This window comes from Leucoraja erinacea, chromosome 21 (genome assembly GCF_028641065.1).
Source record: "Leucoraja erinacea ecotype New England chromosome 21, Leri_hhj_1, whole genome shotgun sequence".
In the NCBI taxonomy this organism is placed as follows: Eukaryota; Metazoa; Chordata; class Chondrichthyes; order Rajiformes; family Rajidae; genus Leucoraja; species Leucoraja erinaceus.
In genome coordinates this window covers 2,253,591-2,275,104 of record NC_073397.1, presented here as the reverse complement: position 1 = coordinate 2,275,104, position 21,514 = coordinate 2,253,591, and the positions used below count along the sequence as shown (strand labels likewise).

The 21,514-nt window shown below is 44.1% G+C and overlaps 2 protein-coding genes across 2 annotated transcripts in view; one reads left to right on the top strand and one right to left on the bottom strand.

Moving 5' to 3' along the window:
* The window catches only part of ahcy (adenosylhomocysteinase), a 41,437-nt gene extending 28,718 nt beyond the window's left edge, over positions 1 to 12,719 (top strand). The window contains exons 8-10 of the mRNA XM_055651982.1: positions 6,183 to 6,300; positions 9,689 to 9,883; positions 12,386 to 12,719. Coding sequence (XP_055507957.1) covers positions 6,183 to 6,300; positions 9,689 to 9,883; positions 12,386 to 12,517 — 445 coding nt within the window. The 3' untranslated portion in view covers positions 12,518 to 12,719. The remainder of the gene's footprint in view (positions 1 to 6,182; positions 6,301 to 9,688; positions 9,884 to 12,385) is intronic.
* A 1,173-nt stretch (positions 12,720 to 13,892) lies between these two features.
* Positions 13,893 to 21,514, bottom strand: part of fer1l4 (fer-1 like family member 4) — a 118,680-nt gene continuing 111,058 nt past the window's right edge. Inside the window, exons 43-45 of the mRNA XM_055652728.1 lie at positions 21,155 to 21,432; positions 17,940 to 18,040; positions 13,893 to 15,111 (exon numbers count right to left, since the gene is read on the bottom strand). Of these exons, the coding sequence (XP_055508703.1) occupies positions 14,931 to 15,111; positions 17,940 to 18,040; positions 21,155 to 21,432 (560 nt within the window). The 3' untranslated portion in view covers positions 13,893 to 14,930. The remainder of the gene's footprint in view (positions 15,112 to 17,939; positions 18,041 to 21,154; positions 21,433 to 21,514) is intronic.

Below are 21,514 nucleotides of genomic sequence, written 5' to 3'. Positions count from 1 at the left end.
TTGCTAACCTGCAAACTTGCTGACCAACCTATCCACATTTATGTCCAAGTCAAAACTGATCGCCAAACTCAGCGACCAGGGCATCGACCCCTCCTTCTGCAACTGGATACTGGACTTCCTAACCAACAGACCCCAGTCTGTTAGGTTAGACAAGCACACCTCTTCAACCCTCACCCTGAACACCGGCGTTCCACAGGGCTGTGTGCTGAACCTCCTCTACTCCCTCTTCACCTACGACTGCACACCTGTATATGGCACTAACACCATCATCAAATATGCAGGTGATTGGCCTCATCAGCAACAACGATGAGTTGGCCAATAGGGAGGAGGTCCAGCTCCTAGCAGCATGGTGCGCTGACAACAACCTGGCCCTTAACTCCAAGAAGACCAAGGAGCTCATTGTAGACTTCAGAAGGTCTAGGGGCGGCACGCACACCCCCATCCACATCAACGGGACGGAGGTGGAACGTGTCTCCAGCTTCAGGTTTCTGGGGGTCAACATCTCCAATGACCTCTCCTGGACCCACAATACCTCAACTCTGGTCAAGAAGGCTCACCAGCATCTCTTCTCCCTGAGGAGACTAAAGAAGGTCCACCTGTTTCCTCAGATTCTGGTGAACTTCTACCGCTGCACCATCGCGAGCATCCTTACCAACTGTATCACAGTATGGTATGGCAACTGCTCTGTCTCCGACTGGAAAGCACTGCAGAGGGTGGTGAAAACTGCCCAACGCATCACCGGTTCCTCGCTCCCCTCCATTGAGTCTGTCCAAAGCAAGTGATGTCTGCGAAGGGCGCTCAGCATCGTCAAGGACTGCTCTCACCCCAACCACAGACTGTTTACCCTCCTACCATCCGGGAGGAACTACAGGTCTCTCCGTTGCCAGACCAGCAAGTCCAGGAAGAGCTTCTTCCCTGCGGCTGTTACATTACTTTACTCTGAACCTCGGTGGTTGCCAGTCAAAGCCCCCCCCCCCCCCCCCCCCCCCCCCCCGCCCCGGACACTCCTTCCCCCAGAAGAAATTGCACTACTACTACTGTATGTACATATATATATATTTATTGCCCATATTCTATGTTTCGCTCTTCTGGGGAGATGCTAACTGCATTTCGGTGTCTCTGTACTGTACACTGCACAATGACAATAAAGTTTGAATCTGAATGCGTCACAATGGGCCCCAGCACAGTTATCTGTGGAATTGGTCACTGACCTACCGTCTGTTTAATGCCCTTCCAACACAACCCTTTCTATTATGCTTTAACCAGTTTTGAATCCATACGACCAAGTCACTGAATTCTTCTGGATCAGCTTACCACGGAGATACTTTATATACGCCCTACCTGGATCCTAGTCGATTATGCTTCCCTCAACACCATGGGCTGTATAATATCATCCACAAATATAGTATAACTTGCTTAAAACTTTGACTGCACTCTGACATCTCATGAGAGAGGAGGCAGACTACATAAGAACACGGTCCTTCAAAATGCACACCAACCGGAATTGCAAAAAAGCTGAATATCCTGATGGGGGAAATAGACCTCACTACCTAACAAACCTGGAGTACCTTCTCAATATCTACCTGCACAACCAGATCAGCACTTGGGAATGGGCAATTTACGTTGACCAATTCACATGTTTATTTGAATGAAGGCAGTAGGTGAACTTCTAATAGTTGTTCCTTCCACCTGTGCCCAGTGACATAACTGCCTAAGACCTAATTTGTTGGCTAATTTGTTAAAATATTTGATGCCATGCCCATTGCAGTAACTTTCTCCCTGCTGCTTGCTCTATAAATAATTGTTAATGCCGATTTTGTCAAGCTTTCTGCAGAACAATCAGTTTCTTTGCACACTCAAGGCTATTTCTGGCAAACTACTTTGCACCCTATGGTCCTGACTGACTATCTTCTTGCTTTGTGGTTTGTGTACTTATGTACGAACATGCTAAGGGATATATTGTGCTTTTTTAACCTATGATCTTTCTGTAGCTGAAGTGCTATATCCTGCACTTCCCTTCCTATCCAACCTGTTCGACTCGTGTACATGATCTGCCAGATAGTAAGCAAAATTGTTTTAGACAATAGGTACAGGAGTGGGCCATTCGGCCCTTCGAGCCAGCACCACCATTCAACGTGACCATGGCTGATCAACCCCAATCAGAACACAGTTCCTGCCTTCTCCCCATATCCCCTGACCACTATTTTTAAGAGCCCTATCTAGCTCTTGAAAGTATCCAGAGAGCCTCCACTCAGGCTGAGAATTCCACAGTCTCACACCTCTCTGTGGAAAAAGTGTTTCCTCATCTCCGTTCTAAATGGCTTACCCATTATTCTTAAACTGTGGCCCCTGGTTCTAGACTCCTCCAACATCGGGAACATGTTTCCTGCCTCTAATGTGTCCAAACCCTTGATCCTAATCATTAAGATCTTATCTCTACCTTCTAAATTCCAGAGTGTACAAGCCCAACCGCTCCATTCTCTCAGCATATGACAATCCCGGGAATTAACCGTGTAAACCTACGCTGCACTCCCTCAATACCAATAATGTCCTTCCTCAAATTAGGGGACCAAAACTGCACACTATACTCCAGGTGTGGGCTCACTAGGGCCCTATACAACTACAGAAGGACCTATTTGGTTTTATGCTATCTCTTCATGTAACCTCAATAAACCAATAAATGTTCCAGCTAAAGCATAACTATTTGAATTAATTACATTGCTTTTTTCTTTAATATTCCTGGTTCAAGGCACGTGTCCAAAATGTTTGCGAAGATGGTTGTGAGCATGAATCCCCAGGTGCCGCTGGCTTTGCCTCTACGTGGTTCCTCAAACACCCCCCCCCCCCCCCCCCCCCCTCGCCTGGTTCCAGCTATCACTTGCTAGGCTTTGCCCGCCCCCACCTCGATCCCGACCTGTAATGTTGCCTATCCATGTTCTCCATTTATCTGCCCAGCCGAGTTACTCCGGCACTGTCTTTTTTTGTAAACCAACATCAGCAGTTACTTGTACTCCAATACATATTGGGTTGCATCAACCTGCATTAAATTGACTATTATGCTCAAGCACTTTACTAGTCTGTCCATAACCTCAAGATCTGTTGCTGTTCTCAGTTAACCATTTGTCAGTGTGCACATTGTGTCCAGACTTGTAACAACAAGCTATGGTTGCCCTCTGACCCAAGGAGATGCCCATTTATATGCAGGCAACCCCTGCAGAAGGGGTTGTGTTCCTAGAAAAAGGCCTAATGTGATTTTCTGTAATGTCAAGGTGTTATCTGTTGCATCAAGGAAAGCAATTGGCCTGTCAAATATGACCAGTGCCAATGTGAGGGTGCTGTTTGGAGATGACTAGAATGGTATGAATGTCTCAAGACAGCACAGGAACAGCCCTTGATTTCATTGCGCCCATGTCAGCCATTATATAGCTATTGCTACTAATCCCATTTGCCAGCATTCAGCCTGTGATTTTCAAAGCCATAGTACTTTAAGTACTCATCTAAATGCTTGTTCTGAGTACTTACCTCCACACCTCCATTAGCATTATTTCAGAGCTTTCACCTCAGAAAAGTGGCTCTCAAATCCCCTCTAGATCTCCCAATCCTTGCCTTAAACCATGCCCTTTGTCACAGATATAATATTCTCCCAATCGATTATATCAGTGCCCATCGATTTTGTACTTCTCATATGGGTTCCATCTTGGCCTTCTCTGCTCCAAGGAAAACTTGCCGTGCTTATTCTATGTCTCCACAGATGACAAGTTCCATCCTCCATACCCATTCCAATGGAATTATATCCACCCTGCAGTGATCAGAATTGAATGCAGTACTTTGGTCGTGGCCTAACCAATAAGTATACTTGTGGTAGACAAAAGTGCTGGAGAAACTCAGCAGGTGCAGCAGCATCTATGGAGCGAAGGAAATAGGCAACATTTCGGGCCAAAACCCTTCTTCAGACTGATGTAGGGTAGGGGGTGGGGAGAAGAAAGGAAGAGGAGGGGGCAGAGGGCTGAGGGAGAGCTGAGAAGGGGAGGAAACAATAAGGGCTACCGGAAATTGGAGAAGTCAATGTTCATGCTGCTGGGGTGCAAACAGCCCAAGTGGAATATTAGGTGCTGCTCCTCCAATTTCCAGTGGTGTTCACTCTGGCCATGGAGGAGGCTTAGGACAGAAAGATTGGATTCGGAATGGGAGGGGGAGTTGAAGTGCTGAGCCACAGGGAGATCAGGTTGGTTAATGCAGACCGAGCGGAGGTGTTCGGCGAAACGATCGTCAAGCCTACGCTTGGTCTCATTGGAAAGAGCATGGAAACGGGTCCTTGTGCCCAAATCATCCTTGCTACCCACAATGCCTATCCAAGCTAGCCCCATTTGCCTGCATTATATCCTCCAAGCCCTTCCTATCCATTTGCCTTTCAAATAGTTTTTAATGCATTGTAATTGTACCTGTACATATTGCTCTGGCTTTGTTCCATATACTCGCTGCCCTCTGCATTTAAAGGAGACCCAGAGGGCAACCTTTTCCCAGAAGCTTTTAAAATTGAGTGGCATTGTTAAATATTGAGTTTCTCCCTCAGGGCAGGGAAGTCTAGCATCAGGGTTCTAGTTTAAGGAATTAGGGAAAACATTAAAGGCAGTCTGAAAGGTGAGCTTTTCACACAGGGTGGGTGGTGATTATCTAGTGGATACAGACCTAATGCAACTGAGATTGGTGTAGATTGGCTTTATGATCAGCATGGACACAGTCGGCAAAAGGGAATGTTTCTACGCTGTACAATCTGTCTGTAGGGTCCCTTACATGAAGCGTCACCTAACCATGTTCTCCAAAGATGCTGCCGGACCTGCTGAGTTAATCCAGCACTTTTTTTCTATAAACCAGCATCTGCAATTCCTTATTTCTGCATGATTTTAGATTGGGCATTTGTGGGTTGATAAAGATACAAGCCTTTAATGTGGGAAGAAAGTTTAAAGATGTGCAGCACGCTGTTTTAGTGGTAGGTACTTGGAATGTGGTGCTCTCAACAGATGTGAGGTGTTAGACATGCTGATGGATATGCAGGGAATGGAGAGCAACATGGATCATGTGCAGATAGTAAATACCAGTTTAACTTGGGTGGACAAAAATGTTGGAGAAACTCCAGGCGAGGCTGCATCTATGGAGTGAAGGAATAGGTGACGTTTCGGGTCTATCCTTCTTTAGACTGATGTGGGGGGGCGGGAAGAAGAAAGGAAGAGGCGGAGACAGTGGGCTGTGGGAGAGCTGGGGAGGGGAAGGAGGGAGAAAGCAAGGACTACCTGAAATTTTTTATTTTATTTTATTAGAAGTAAGCACAGTCATATGGCACCAAAGTGCCTAATATATATTTTCATAATACATTTTATGTACAACTTTTTTTTTTTTGTTACATTGAAAAAAAGATGAGAATAAGAAAAAGAAGTTAGATAGTAAAGGATAGAAAGATGTGAAATATATAGTGTGTGAAGAAAGAAAACGAGTAAATGAAGAAAGTTGAGAGAGAAAATAGTGAAAAGAAAAGGAGATCATTATTTATAATCTTGACCAACCCTCGTCCAGTCCTGAAACAGTTATTTTTTACAATTGTGTTGCACCATATGATTCCAAAAAAACGACGAATGGAGACCAACTCGTTATGAATTGGTCTGATTTATCCATTAGGAGGAATCGCATTTCCTCAAGATGAGCGGTGTCCAACATACTTGCAATCCACATTTTAAGCGTTGGTATTGATGAGGACTACCTGAAATTGGAGAAGTCAATGTTCATACCGCTGGGGTGTAAACTACCCAAGCAAAATACAAGGTGCTGCTCCTCGCTCTGGCCATGGAGGAGGCCCAGGACAGAAAGGTCGGATTCGGAATGTTAAACCGAAGACAGTTTAACGGCATCATGTTCAGTTCAGACATTGTGGGTCATTGTGCCTGTTCTGGGGTATAATCTTTGTTTCTTTTCACCTGCCCCATTGTATATTGCCTCATCTGACCTTGTCTTTTGCATGCCCTTATTTTAAAACTGTCCAAACTTCCTTAGATCCGATGGCCTCTGGTCTCAGCTTCAGGCATTCTAATGCTTGCATCTTTGTACACTCATTTTGGAAGATTATGAACTCATTATTTGGAAGAAATATGAGCACTGAGTAAATCCTCTTTTGTCCTTTGGTCACTCAGGCACTTTGAACAAATGAAGGATGATACAATCGTGTGCAATATTGGTCACTTCGACATTGAACTGGATGTCAAATGGTTGGCCACTAATGCAGCAAAGAAGGTCAACATTAAACCACAGGTAGGTTGGCTTTCAACTGTAGAATGTTGGTGTGGCTCAAGTTCCAATTTACCCGCATCTGGTATTAATAATATAACAGATTAATTGTTGACTTGCTGTCATATGTTTATCCACTAGAGAGCAAGCTTGTCCAATAGTGGGAACAGCAAATGGAGTAAATCAGCTGGATAATGTCCACATGACAATTTTTTTTAAATGACTTGCATGGATAAGGTTTAGATGTTGGGATAAAAGATGAAAACAATTATGGATTCTTAGACCTTTTTGATAACCCATTAAATTTGTTGAGGGGAGCGAAACGTTTGTCAAACTAACCCCCAGCGGTATGAACATTGACTTCTCCAATTTCAGATAGTCCTTGCTTTCTCCCTCCTTCCCCTCCCCAGCTCTCCCACAGCCCACTGTCTCCGCCTATTCCTTTCTTGTTGGTACTGACCCTAATTGCAGAATGAGCTTCATTAAATAAATAGTCCCTGACCAGAAGATGAAGCAAGTAATAATGATACTGTCATAGCACCAAGTCTGCATATAAAATTGGCTAAGGAGACAATAGCAGAAAACATTGAAACATGAGTAAGTTATGTTGCCCTCATTCCTACACATTATTCCATAAGATAATCTTTTGTGGTGGAATTTTCCTGCATTAATACCATATTCTTGTGTAGCTTAGAACATTACCTTTCCATCTAATGCTTGGATAAACATTTTTTTTAATTAGTTACCGTTGAAGTTTAATTCTGCATGATTTTTATTTGAGAGCATGGCCGAATGAGAAGGCATTTCATTGCCCTTGAAAGTGAGTTACTTCCTTGAACGGCTGCAGTTCTTGAAGTATGGATATGACTTTAGTTTAGAGATACAGTTTAGCGATACAGCGCGGAAACAGACCCTTCGGTGCCCGCCGACCAACGATTCTGCCCCCGCTAGGAACAGTTTTTACATTTACCAAGCCAATAACCTACATACATGTACGCCTTTGGAGTGTGGGTGGAAACCGAAGATCTCGGGGGAACCCACGCGGGTCAGGGGGAGAACGTGCAAACTCCATACAGACTCATCCGTAGTCGGGATCGAACTTGGGTCTGCAGCGCTGCATTCGCTGTAAGGCAGCAACTCGACTGCTGTGCCACCGTGCCGCCCTTAATGCCCTCAATGTTAGGGAGAGAATTCCAAGGTGTTGACCCAATGATGAAGGAATGGTGATACATTTTCATTCTGGATGGTGTGTTTGGTGGTGTTTGAATGCTGATTTCAGACCATGCAATCTCACTGTTTTATTTATGAAGTCTATTGGAAAACATCGTCAAGCACAGCTTGTATTGGCAAAGAGCTCCACACACTTTTTATTCAAATCTTTTGGTTATTTTGATATTTGGATAGCTGCAATGCCACTTGCAGATGATACAAACTGCTGCTACTGTGTGTTGATGGTGGAGTGAGTGAGTGAATAATTGCGGGTGCCTTGCCCATCAAGTAGGCTGCTGTGTCCTGGATAGTGTTGAGCTGCTCCAGTGTTGCTGAAGCTGCACTCATCCAGGCAAATAGTGTTCCATCCCCTGACTTGAGCCTTGTAGATGGTGGACAAGCTTTGGAGTTTGGAACTGAGTTACTTGCTGCACGATTCCAGGTATCTGATCTGCCTTTGTAGCAACATTGTGTATGTGGCTGCTTATTATCAGTTTCTGATCAATGGTGACCCAATGTGTCAAATCAAGAATATTTCTCACCATGACACTGATCTCCCTTGACTGCTACACCATCTTATTCTATGCCCTTCTTAAACAGGAAATCCCCTGCAACTATTTATTTTCCTGTTTTGGTCATCCTTCAGATATGTATCAGATGACTATTATATCAAATACAATCACTTATGTATGTGGCATTAATTCATGTACCACTAGATAAGGACGCATAATATGATACAGACTGATAATCTCTCTGCAGAGTAAGGTAGACAAAAGTGCTGGAAAAACTCAGCAGGTGAGGCAGCATCTATGGAGCGAAGGAAATAGGCAACGTTTCAGGCTGAAAAGGGAAAAAAGTTTGTTCGGCATGGACTTGTAGGGCCGAGATGGCCTGTTTCCGTGCTGTAATTGTTATATGGTTATATGGTTATATGCTGCCTCACCAGCTGAGTTTCTCCAGCACTTTTGTCTACCTTCGATTTTCCAGCATCTGCAGTTCCTTCTTAAACTCTCTGCAGAGTAATCTCTCTACAGATTACTCTTGCACAGAGAATAGTACAAGAACAAGCCCTTCGGCCCACAATATCTGTGCCAACCATGATGCCAAGACCATCTCTTAGCTCATGCACATAATCCATATCCCTCCATTCTCTTAAATGCCGCTATAGTATTTCCCTCAACCACCACATCTGGCAGCATGTTCCAGGCAATCACTGCCCTATGTATATATTTTTTTTTTAAGTTGCCCCGCACATCTCCTTTAAACTTTGCCCCTCACCTTAATGTTATGCTCTCTGGTATTTGGTATTTCCATCCTGGGAAAAAGATTTTGTTTTCCCTATCCATGCCGTATAATTTTATATGCTTCTGTCATGTCCCCCCCCGCAACTTCTGGCGTTCCAAATAAAACAATCCAAGTCTGTCCAATCTCTCCCTGTAATCTATATCATCTAATCCAGGCATCATTCTGGTAAACCACCTCTGCACCTTTTCCCAAAACTTCCGCATCCTCTCTGTAAATAGGCAACTTTAACAGAAGACGATGCTCCTAATACAAGGTTAATTCCTGGGATGGCGGGACTGTCATATGCTGAGAGAATGGAGCGGCTGGGCTTGTACACTCTGAAGTTTAAAAGGATGAGAGGGAATTCCCTGCCTCAGAGGACGGTGGAGGCAGGTTCTCTGGATGATTTCAAGAGAGAGCTAGATAGGACTCATTTATTTATTTTTTAAATAAAAAATAAATTAAATAATAAAAAAAATAGCGGAGTCAGGGGATATGGTGAGAAGGCAGGAACGGGGTACTGATTGGGGATGATCAGCCATGATCACATTGAATGGCGGTGCTGACTCAAAGGGCCGAATGGCCTACTCCTGCACCTATTGTCTATAAATACAGTCTAATCAAGCTCCTATAAAGCTGCATCACGATTCGTTCTCAATGCCATGATCTATGAAAGCAAGCATGCCATCTCCTTTAATCCGGACATCTTCTAACTTTGCTGTAAAGCTATGTCCTCGAGTATTTGTCGCTATCTTAGGAAAAGGGGTCTGACTATCTATTTCCCTCTTGATTTTATAGACTGCAGCTTAAATAGGTCTGTGCTAGTTGATGGTTCTGTGAATCATAGCTGCTGTTTCTTTGTTGATGTCCAAATTATTCACAAATATTTCAGCTTATTTTCCAACTTTTGTGCTGACAGGTTGATCGCTATCAGCTGAAGAATGGTCGTCATATCATTGTTCTGGCTGAGGGTCGTTTAGTAAATCTTGGCTGTGCAATGGGACATCCCAGCTTTGTGATGAGCAACTCTTTCACCAACCAGGTTCTGGCACAGATTGAGCTGTGGACTCATAATGAAAAGTACCCAGTGGGGGTACACTTCATACCAAAGAAGGCAAGTTTGGGATTTTGTGCATTTTTTTTTAAAGAATCGCATTTGTAAAATGTTGTATTTCATAGAGTAGAGTAATACAGTGTGGAAACAGGCTCTTTGGCCCAACTCGCCCACACCGGCCTACAATGTCCCAGCTACCCTAGTCCCACTTGCCTGCGCTTGTTCCATAACCCTCCAACCCTTCCCTATCCATGTACCTGTTCAACTGTTTCTTAAATGATGGGGTAGTCCCAGCCTCAATTACCTCCTCTGGCAGCTTGTTCCATACACCCTCTGTGTGAAAAAAGTTACCCCTTGGATTCCTATTCAATCTTTTCCCCTTCACCTCAAACCTATGCCCTCTGGTCCTTGATTCCCTACTCTGGGTAAAAGACTCTATCTTCCCGATCTATTCCTCTCATGATTTTGTACACCTCTATAAGATCTCCCCTCATCCTCCTATGCTCCATGGAATAAAGACCCAGCCTACTCGACCTCTCCCTGTAGCTCACACCCTCTAGTTCTGGAAACATCCTCGTAAATCTTTTCTGAACTCTTTCGAGCTTGACAATATCTTTCCTACAGCATGGTACCCAGAACTAAACACAATAATCTAAATGCTGCCTCACCACCGTCTTATACAACTGCAACATGGCCTCCCAACTTCTATACTCAATACTCTGACTGATGAAGGCCTTTTGGTCAACTGCAGTGCCAGAAGTCTTTTTGACCACCTTATCTACCTGTGATTCGACCTTCATGGAACCATGCACCTGTACTAGATCCCTCTGCTCTACAACACTACCCAGAAGCCTACCATTTACTGTGTAGGCCCTGCCCTTGTCAGACATCCCAAATTGCAACACCTCCCACCTCTCTGTATTAAATTCCATCATCCATTCCTCCTCCCACCTGGCCAATCGGTCTAGATCCTGCTGCAATCGTTCACAACCATCTTCACTATCTGCAAAACCACTAATTTTTGTATCATCAGCAAACTTGCCCTGTATGTTCTCACCCAGATCATTGATGTAGGTGACAAACAGTAACGGGCCCAGCACCGAACCCTGAGGCACACCACAAGTCACAGGCCTCCATTCTGAGAAGCAACCTTCCACCATCACCCTCCGCTTCCTTCCGTGGAGCCAATTTGCTATCCATTCAGCTATCTCTCCTTGGATCCCTTGAGATCTAACCTTCCAGAGCAGCCTACCATGCGGCACCTTACAAAAGTCCATGTACACAACTACAGCTCTGCCATCATCAACCTTTTTAATCGCGTCTTCAAAAAAAGTCAGATTTGTGAGATACGATCTCTCGTGTACAAAACCATACTGACTATCCCTGACCAGCCCTTGCCCATCCAAATGCCTGTATAATCTATCCCTCAGAATACTCTCCAGTAACTTACCAACTACAGATGTTAAGCTCACCGGCCTATAGTTCCCAGCATTTTCCCTGCAGCCCTTCTAGAAAAGGGACGCCACATTTTCCACCCCCCAATCCTCCGGCACCTCTTCTGTATTTAAAGATGGCTCATAAATTTCAACCAGAGCTCCCGCAATTTCTTCTCGTTTCCCCGCAATGTCCTCTGATCAAACACCTTCAAATGTCTACCGTCAAACACTACAGTACCTTCAGTACATTTTGCACATGTTTATATGGGAAGGATTATATTTGTATAATTAATATTTGAATGCTTTAGATAAAGTTAATTAATTGAAATGTTCCGTTTATTGTCCTGAGGTAAATCTAGTAGCCAGGCTGCATTTGAGGATTCAATTAATAACAAATGCATTCAGCACCTCATATTCCGTTTGGGGAGTCTGCATCCCGGGGGCATGAACATCGAATTCTCCCAATTTTGTTAGTCCTTGCTGTCTCCTCCCCTTCCTCAGTCCATCTGCTGTCTCCTCCCATCCCCCAGCCTTCGGGCTCCTCCTCCTTTTTTGTCCTTTCTTGTCCCCGCCCACCCCCCCGCCCCCGTCAGTCTGAAGAAGGGTTTCGGCCCGAAACGTTGCCTATTTCCTTCGCTCCCATAGATGCTGCTGCACCCACTGAGTTTCTCCAGCTTTTTTGTGTAATAACAAATGCATGGCTGGTTGGTCAATGTTGATCACCAGCCCATGTTCCCCTGAGATGCTGAGCTGCTCCAACACTCAAGTGATTCAGATATTTATTTGAATGCTTTGTTCCATTTGTAAAGTCTGGCTAGCTGGGCATGTCCTATCACCTTGCTGATAGCATTACATTAATCTTGACAAAAGCAAACGCTACATTCAGGCATTTGATCTCATCCTATCAGACATTCCTTTATTTTACCCATTCTTTTCCATCCAGTCTGCTGAAAATTGCTTTCTCGTCCAGTTCTGTTTGGGGGCCTGAACATGAAATGGCTTCTCCCTCTACAGATGCTGCCTGACTTGCTGGATGTTTTCAGAATTTTACTTTTGAATTCAGATTTCCAACATCTTTGCATTCAGCTTTTTGTGGGTTCTCTAACATATTCTTCTCTACTTCCAGCTGGATGAAGCAGTTGCTGAGGCACATTTGGAGAAGCTGGGAGTGAAATTAACCAAACTGTCAGCGGAGCAGTCCTCCTATCTTGGCATTCCTGTGGATGGGCCTTTTAAGCCGGATCATTACAGATACTGAGCCCTGTTTATTCCTGCTGCAAGGTGTAGCCACATTCTTTCAAGGGATTGAATTTGTCTAAGTCCAGGAGAGCTGCTCTAATTGCCAAATCAATGTTTACAAAGACACGGTTCATTGCTACAACCTCATTAACCATGTTAACACCAAAGCATCTTTGTTTGATACTTTCAATGATGTTGAATAAAATCCTGCTGAAATATTATTTTTTCTCTTGAAATGGCTGTGTACATTAACTTTTTTTAATGCAAGGGGATGGTGGATATAATGAATGAGCTGCCAGAGGAGGTAGTTAAGGCAGGTCGCAATGTTTAAAAGACATTTGGACAGGTGCATGGGTAGGATAGGTTTAGAAGGATATGGGCCAAATGCAGGCAGGTGGGACGTGAGTAGATGGTCAGTAGTTGGTCAGCGTGTGAATGTTGATCTGAAGAGCCCATTTCCATGCTGCATGATGCTATGACTAAAGGGCCTGTCCCACTTGCGTGTCCTCGTGGTCGCGTTGAGACACACAGGCATCGTATGGCTGCGCGGGGCCGGTCCCACTTAGAAGCGCGGAGGGGTATGGAGTTGTGCCAAAGTGGGACAGGCCCAAGACCCTGGCGTGACGCAACGTCTCACCTCCAACAGCAGCTGAAGCAGGCAAACGATCGCTGAACTCAGCCTGTGGCTTACGGCCGTTGTGGTCCGGATCCGCCCCCACTTCTACTCCCAGAGCGGGGCCAAGAAATTTGACGATGGGCACAAAATGCTGGAGTAACTCAGCGGGACCGGCAGCATCTCTGAAGAGAAGCAATGGGTGACGTTTCGGGTCAAGACCCTTCTTTCAGACTGAAGAAGAGTCTCAACACTAAACATCATCCATTGCTTCTTTCCAGAGATGCTGCCGGTCTCGCTGAGTTGCACCTACTTTGTGTCCATCTCCAAATGACGTCACGCGTTTCAGACGGCTGTGTGTACGCATGTAATCTCAACGCAGCCATGATTAGTTAGTTGGTTATTGAAATTGTGCAAGAGGTTGTGGCACCAATCAACTGTGTTCTGTCTTCTGTATGCTGACTCGTCACCAGTGCTTCAGCCGAACACAGTGGTGTGATCAGTGAATTTATAGATGGCATTGTAGCTTACCCTCACAGTTGTGGCTATAAAGAGGCAGAGCTGGGGGCTAAGCATGCAGCAGTGTTGCTGTTCAATGAGATATTACCAACCTGCACTGATGAAGGAATGAATCCAGTTGCAAAGGGAGGTTGCGGCCGAGATCTTGGAGCTTGGTGATAAATTGGGAAGGAATGTTATCATTGATCTCTGAGCTAGTAGTTGATGAATAACAGCCTGACTTGTGTATTCCTGTAATCAAGATGCGGCAGAGTAGAATGGAGAGCAAATGGTTATCTTAGTTTTATTAACTTTGCCCTCAAAATCAAAAATATAAGAGCAATTCCAGGGCCACTGAATCGCTCGCATTTCATTGACAATTGTTCATCTTTTCTATCTAAACATAGTTTGAGTCCATTGTAGTGTAGCCAGTCAAACGGCAAGAAAGCCGGCCCTTCAACCCACTGAATTTGCTGATCATGCACCCCTTTACACAAAATCTCCATCCCATCTAATTCAAGCAGTTGCATCTATTCTAACTAGATTCTTCCAGTTGTTATGGGACAACTTCCAATGGCCAATTAGTTTAGAAATCTGCATGTTATTGGGATGGAGGAGAAACTCCACTCAGTTACAGGGAGAACATGCAAATTCTGAGTTACGTTAACTGTGAGGTGGCGGATGAGCTGAATATGGCCCTGTCTGCCATCACACCCATGTTACAGTGCATAGTGCTGTAGAAACTTGGCAATGTAAAGAAGTGCACCCTATTTATTTGACTTTTACTTCATGAACTTGTACATGGGGAGCAACAAGAGTTCAACATGTAATGATTATCCAAATATCTAACCATGATGTCAACTAAATTACAGATGAGGCTTGAGAAGAGTGCACAATTTCCAATAAAAGTTGAGAATATAAACTGTTGATTTAGATGCATTGTAGCTAAAATATATTAAAAATCTTATTACTTTGTCAGGGTTGAATTTCTAAAGTTCTACTGGAGTAAAGAATCTTCATTGTTTAATTGGAAGGTGAACAAATGACTCCAGTCGAGCACTAATTCCAGAGAGTGACAAATGCATTCCTCTTGCTGCTTGTTACATCAGTTAACTTGCCTTTATCCATTTTCTCAATCGGAGCCCATGAGCTGTAACACTGGCTACATTGCCTTTCTGGGAGTCATGTACTGCTGTAAAAGATGGGCTTTTCCTCTGCAGCCAGCCGCTGCCCAGCCCTTGCAGTTCTGAAGACATCACAGTGCTGGAGTGACATGAAGTTGTGCTGGAATTATTTAACTGGAGTTGTCTTTGAGATAGGCTCATCCGTTGATGATCTTCTCACTGATGAATTGAGGCATGGTGTAAAGGATCAGGAAGATGAAGAGTGCCAGGATGACGAGGATCAGTAAACCAATGATGTACCACTTGTAGTTTTTCCATATAAAGTACACAAATGACTTCAGTGGGTTGATGAACCAGTTGAAGGATGTGTTGGGTCGGCTGTAGAATAAAAGCGTAAATTAGTTAATCATACCATCAGGGATTTACTTTTTAACTGCATTGGCAAAGAAAGCATCAATGTCGCTAATGTATTGCTGCATTAACATTGAACAAAACTAAACCTTGTGTAACTAATTTCTAGTTGTGCAGGAAGGAACTGCAGATGCTGGTTTAAACTGAAGATAGACACAAAAAGCTGGAGGAACTCAGCAGGACATGCAGCATCTCTGGAGAGAAGGAATGGGTGATGTTTCAGGTCGAGACCCTTCTTCATAGAACATCACACATTCCTTCTCTCTGCCTTAATTGGCCATTGTCCCTCAGAAAAGCCGAGTTACTCCAGCTTTTTGTCTTCAGTTCTCGTTAAGGTGCGTTAAACAGCTGACAATCAGTGACTCGACATTCTGTCCGGTATGCTCAAGTGTCTGAATGTCTTTCATCTTTAGCTATCCTAATCCTTTTTATTCCACACTCTCAGAAGTGAGAATTCACAATGCAGATCAGCCAAGATAAGAGAGAAAATAAATGATTTCTGTCTTTTCCCAATGATGAAACACTGGAAACTATGGATGCAGAAGATTTCTGTCTTTATGGAAGTCAACAGAACAGTAGTAATATGACAGGGTGCTGGAACTTTCACCTTTATCCCCATGACATGTGATGCAGAAAAACTGGAGCCTCACATGTACTGATCTTTCAGTGCTGATCCTATGCCTGGAGCTAAAATATAACTAAGCTAGTTTAAACCATGACAATGCTGGCAACAACCAAATGACTATGTTCAGATTAAATAAATTGGTCAAAAGAAACATTCACTGTTTAGTTTATTGTCATGTGTACAAAGGTACAGTGAAAAGCTATTGTTTGTGTGCTAACCAGTCCAAGAAAAGACTGCATGAATATAATCAAGCCACCCATGAAGGATAAAGTCACTTGTGTAAAGTGATTGTTAAAAAGCATTTACAGGCTGCTCAGAGGACCAGAGAATATTGGTCTGCTGCGAGTGTTTCACAAGTCACCAACAGCGAGGGTGTGATGGCCAGTGTTGTAGGCAAACTTCTGCTGTGGACAGAGCACTAGGACAATGTGACCTCTCATTTTTGAACCTGTTCTGGGGAATTGTTTGTTACCATCTACCCCGTCTGTGCCCTGCATCATTTTGAACACCTCTGCTCCAAGGAAAATAAATCCAGTCTACACAGCTTCTCCTAAGAATAGAACAGTTCTTTCTCAGACAATGTGGATAAGCTTTTCCCACTGAGAGTAGGGAAGATTCAAACAAGGGGACATGACTTGAGAATTAAGGGACAGAAGTTTAGGGGTAACATGAGGGGGAACTTCTTTACTCAGAGAGTGGTGGCGGTGTGGAATGAGCTTCCAGTGAAGGTGGTGGAGGCAGGTTCGTTTTTATCATTTAAAAATAAATTGGATAGTTATATGGACGGGAAAGGAATGGAGGGTTATGGTCTGAACGCAGGTGTATGGGACTAGGGGAGAATACGTGTTCAGCACGGACTAGAAGGGTCGAGATGGCCTATTTCCGTGCTGTAATTGTTATATGGTTATGGTTAACATGCTGGTGAATCTCCTCTGCCTCCCTACAATATACTGGTCCCTCAGACCTTGCTACCACTCAATGTGATTAATGCATGTCTGCCCAAGGCCTCATCTCATGTCATGCCTCTTTAGGATCTCATTCATGCAGACTCGAAAAAATTCATATGTAATCCTTGTTATTCGTGACGGGGATCACCCATAATTTGCCTTGTTAAACAAAGTTCTGGAGGAACTCAGCAGGTCAGGCAGCATTTGTGGAGGGAATTGGCAGACAATGTGTTGGGTTGGAACACTTCTTCAGACTAACTTTAAAAACCCTTCTTCAACTAACTTAAAACGCTTGGACTTGGTTTCTCTATTTCCCAGATACAACAATTGTTTCTAGGGATGTGAGCCAAGTGCAGGCAAATGGTTCTAGTTTAGGAATGTTGGTTTCACCCCTGCCTGTCCTGCTGTGTGTCTCCAGGCACAGGAATGGGCACTTGACCCTGCCTGTCCTGCTGTGTGTGTCTCCGGGTTTTTCACTTTTTATTTCAAATTTCCAAAATCTGCAGTTTTGCACATTTTCTATGTTATTCTCTTGTTCAAAAAAGGTGTTATTCTTCAACACAGGAGCTCCAGTCTGATCAGTTCAACCACAGCCAAGAGTCTGCTTTTGGAAACACCATTCTGGGGACATTATTAAAAATACCCCAGAGGGAAATGGATGAATTAAGGGAAGCCAGCATGGACGTGTTAAGGGCAAATAGCATGAGGCAAATACAATGGACATTTTTAAGGAGGCAAAAATATAGTTAATGAGAATAACACAGTAGCACAGGAGGTGTTTGATCACATGCCATGTCACACACTTATTGGCAAAGTTCAAGCATTGGGAACAAAGGGACATTGATGGTATGGATAGTTGAATAGCAGGTGATGGTTAATGTTTGAGTTTTGGACTGAAGGAAAGTGAGCTGTGTGTACCCAAGGAACAGAGTCATTGCTTTTTTGGATCTATGTCAATGATTTCGATCTGGAGGTGCAACTCACAATTTCTAAATTTGTGAAAGAAACGAGGAGGGAAGTTGTATGTTGCAGGATGGTAGAGAGCTGATGCATCAGCAGATGGACCTTGGTGCAGAGAGATGCAAGTAGATGCATGCTGGCAGGAAGAATCAGGATGGAATCATATCATAGAATCACACAGCATGGAAACAGGCCATTCAGCCCAACTTGTCCATGCTAACCAGTCTGCACCCTTCTATATTAATCCCATTTTGTTCACTTACTTGGGTTTATCCAGTGGTTCAGGCTCTTTGCGACCAAGGCCAACAGGACTCTTTTCTGCTTCTTCCAGAGTGAGCAAGTGCATCTCAGCCTCAATTTTACCCTGTCATAAACAAGAGAATATAAAAGTTAGATAGAGGGGGGGTATAAAAGCAGAGGGAATGTTTCATGGCAATAGTTATGGAGGATATCCTGGAGAGATTGGTCAGTGAGGCTACGTGGATAGAACTTAGAAATAAGGAAGGGATAATCACTTTGATGGGGTTATATTGTTGGAGGCCTCCAATTCTCAGTGGCAATTAGAACAACCGATATGTAGGTACATCACAGTAGGGTATCTAACAAGAGGGTTGTAGCCGTGAGGATTGTTGGCCAGGATTGCCCAAGTGCAAGGCATTAAATGGGTGGAGGTTGTAAAATGCATTTGAGGGGGTGGGGGAATTTTGAGGAGGAGCCCATTACGACAGCAACCATAGTTTATGCTGCTGGCCTGAGTAGTTGTGGAAAACCATAAAGTTAGTCCTAGAGTTACGGTCTTAAATTGAAGGAGGACTGATTCAAGATTATGTTCGGTTGGCAAAATTAAATTAGGAGCAGCTGCCAGAGAGAACAACACGGTGGCGCAGCGGTAGAGCTACTGCCTCACAGCTTCAGAGACCCGGGTCCAATCCATGCAGGAGTAGGCCATTCAGCCCATTGAGCCAGTACCACCATTCAAGGTGATCATATAACCATATAACCATATAACAATTACAGCACGGAAACAGGCCATCTCGGCCCTACAAGTCCATGCCGAACAATTTTTTTCCCCTTAGTCCCACCTGCCTGCATTCGTACCATAACCCTCCATTCCCTTCTCATCCATATGCCTATCTAATTTATTTTTAAATGATACCAATGAACCTGCCTCCACCACTTCCACTGGGAGCTCATTCCACACCGCCACCACTCTCTGCGTAAAGAAGTTCCCCCTCATATTACCCCTAAACTTCTGTCCCTTAATTCTGAAGTCATGTCCTCTTGTTTGAATCTTCCCTATTCTCAAAGGGAAAAGCTTGTCCACATCAACTCTGTCTATCCCTCTCATCATTTTAAAGACCTCTATCATGGCTGATCATCCACAATCAGTACCCCGTTCCTGCCTTCTCCCCATATCCCCTGACTCCGCTATCTTTAAAAGCCCTATCTAGCTCTCTCTTGAAAGTAGCCAGAGAACCGGCCTCCACCGCCCTCTGAGGCAGAGAATTCCACAGACTCACCACTCTCTGTGAAAAAGTGTTTCCTGAACTCTGTTCTAAATGGCTTTCCCCTTATTCTTAAACTGTGGCCCCTGGTTCTGGACTCCCCCAACATCGGGAACATGTTTCCTGCCTCTAGTGTGTCCAAACCCTTAATAATCTTATATGTTTATTGGACTTTGGGTGTGATTTCGGGTGCTTGTCTGTGCAGAGTTTGTATGTTCTCCCAGTGACCATCATGTGATTTCTCTGAGATGTAAATTGTCCCTAGTGTGTGTAGGATAGTGTTAATGTGCGGGGATCGCTGGTCGGTGTGAGCTCGGTGGGCCAACGCTCTGTTTTTGCGCTGTACCTCTAAACTACACTAAACATCCAATACGTGAGGGACATTTAAAGGTCAGGTACTAAGAGTTCAGAGCCACCAAGTACCTGTACGAGCAAGACGCAAAGATGATAAGATTAGAGAACTTTAGTTTTGATCAAACCTTTGATTTTCTATGTAAACTAAGAAAGAGGCATTTTTCAGGGATGGACATTTATATTTAATGAATCCTTTGAGGTTTAAAAGAGATACGGGAGAGATTAAGAACAAAATTATGAGGGCAGAATGAGGACATGAATGGCTTTTGGCAAGTAGGATTAAGGAGAATATTGGAAATCAGAGGCTAGTGAGGGAGAGAGTAGTCCCCTCGGGGACTAAAGGACAAATCAATGTGCGGAGCCTGGTGATATGAGCAGGATCCTCAATGAGCAGTCAGAACCCTTTTCCCAGGGGGATTATGAAAGATGAGAGGCTATAGCTTTAAGATGAGAGGGGCAAACGTCAAAGATGATATATGGGGGAAGTTTATTTTTCCACACATAGAGGCATAGAGTGATACAGAGTGGAAACGGGCCCTTTGGCCCACACCGGGCAACATGTCCCAGTTACACTCATCCCACCTGCCCACGTTTGGTTCATATCCCTCCAAACCTGTCCAATACATGTACCTGTCTAACTATTTCTTAAATGTTGGGATTGTTCCTGCCTCAACTATCTCCTCAGACAGCTTGTTCCATACAGAGTGCTGGATGCCTGGAATGCACTGCCAGAGGTGGGAGCAGATATGATAGAGGGATTTAAGAGGCATTGCGAAAGGCACATGGCTATACAGAGAATGGAGCGATTATGGATCACACGCAGGCAGAGGAGATTCATTTACCTGACATCACGTTGGGCAAGGATATTATGGACCATGGGCCTGTTCCTGTGATGTACTGTTCTTTGTTCTACGTCCTGTAATTGTTCAGCAGGGAGGAGAAGTATACTGTTCTATGTTCATACAATGGTTTATATGGAACAAGCTGCCAGTGGGAAGGAGTAGTGGGATAGCCACCTAATGTGTACAGATGTAATCAGTGTAACCGCATCACACTCAGTATGGACCAGGTGAAAGGGCCCATTTCTGGACTGTACTTTTGGGATTGTTTTGTAATTTCTATCAAGATGCAGTGAGAAACTTTGTTATAAGGACATGTGATAGGAGCAGAATTAGGCCATTCGGCCCATCAAGTCTACTCTGCCATTCAATCATGGCTGATCTATCCCTCCTAACTCCATTCTCCCCATAACCCTTGACACCTGTACTAATCAAGAATCTATGCATCTATTGACTTGGCCACCACAGCCCTCTGTGGCATAGATCCACCACCATCTGACTAAAGAAATTCTTCATCATCTCCTCATCTCCTTCCTAAAGGAACAACCATTAATTCCTCTGGTCCTAGAATCTCCCACTAGTGGAAACATCTTCTCCGCCCCCCCCCCCCCCCCCCCCCCCCCTTACTGCAGGGGGACTGAGCCTAGCCAGGTTCACCATTTAAAATAAATCCCACCTGAATGACCCAGAATTGACCCAGGTCAAGATATGAAGAAATAACTTCCTGACCACACACATTTCCATTGGAGCTGCTGATGTCTGAAGTAAACAGCATCTCACCCTAAGAATGTACGTATTGCCAGAGTTGTCCGTATATTCAACATCCTCGATTTTTACTTTCTTCTTTTTCTTTTTTTTCTTCTTTTTTTTGCTTTCCTCTTCTTCTTCTTCCTCGTCCTCTTCTTCTTTCACCTTGGTCATGGGCCACCATCCCTTCATCCTCTTTCCCCGGATGATGGATGCGCGCGGACCCGCCTTCTCTTTCGCCATCTTGATGGTACATTGGTCAGCTGTCCTTCCTGGTCGAACCATGTCGTTCAGCTTCAGTTCAATGGAGCCTACAGTGGCAAAAAGGATATATATATATATAATTATTATTTATACATATACATATATCTACATTGTCAGTAATTTTGAGAA